This window comes from Apaloderma vittatum, unplaced genomic scaffold (assembly GCF_000703405.1).
Source record: "Apaloderma vittatum isolate BGI_N311 unplaced genomic scaffold, ASM70340v1 scaffold13980, whole genome shotgun sequence".
Classification (NCBI taxonomy): Eukaryota; Metazoa; Chordata; class Aves; order Trogoniformes; family Trogonidae; genus Apaloderma; species Apaloderma vittatum.
Genome location: NW_009696274.1, coordinates 7759 through 8418, shown reverse-complemented (window position 1 = coordinate 8418; position 660 = coordinate 7759). Strand labels below are relative to the sequence as shown.

The window sequence follows — 660 nt, the reverse complement described above, 5'->3', positions numbered from 1 at the left end:
GGAGCCGCTGGCGAAGCGGGTGATGTGGGTGAAGAGCTGCGACTTGAGGCTCTCATACTGGTCGGCCGGGATGTCATTCCAGTAACGGGAGATTTTAATGTGGAGAGCGCTAGCACCGAAGTACTGTATCTCAGGCACCTTGTCCATGTGGAGAAGCAGCCAGCTGAAGTGCCACGCCTGGGGGGAGACCTGCGCCTGCATCAGCCATTTCTGAGCCAAGTTCTTGTTCTCGATGTTTGGGTCATAATACAGCTGATGGAGAGCCTGGAAGAGAGAGGAAAGCATCCTAGAGCAGCTGAGGAGCACCACTGTGGCCAGTCCTGCCAGAGGAAGTCTCACCAGGTCAGAGCCCAGCCACTGCCCTGCAAAGCCAGCTGCCCTCCCCACATCAGCCTGCGTCAGCTGGCCTCCCTCCTTGGGCTCTCGGAGAAGCAAGAGCGATCTGGTAGTGGGTTAGGACCTGCAAAGCATTCTTCCCCTCCTCCTCTCATGCTACACTCTGGAAATTTCCTTAGTCATCTCCCGTCTTTGCCTTCACTCGTGCTGAACCTGCCTGCTTCCCCGCTGGTGCGCTGAGGTGGGCGCAGGACCCCTCTGCTGCACGAGGGCTGACAGGGACGTGGCACACCAGTGCTCCTGCCTTCCACCCACACCCAGGCT

The 660-nt window shown here is 58.8% G+C and overlaps 1 protein-coding gene across 1 annotated transcript in view; it reads right to left on the bottom strand.

Moving 5' to 3' along the window:
* The window catches only part of IPO13 (importin 13), a gene marked incomplete at its 3' end in the record, with an annotated part of 15088 nt that extends 14818 nt beyond the window's left edge, over positions 1–270 (bottom strand). Inside the window, exon 1 of the mRNA XM_009874247.1 lies at positions 6–270. Coding sequence (XP_009872549.1) covers positions 6–201 — 196 coding nt within the window. The remainder of the gene's footprint in view (positions 1–5) is intronic.
* Between the last annotated feature and the right edge of the window lie 390 nt (positions 271–660).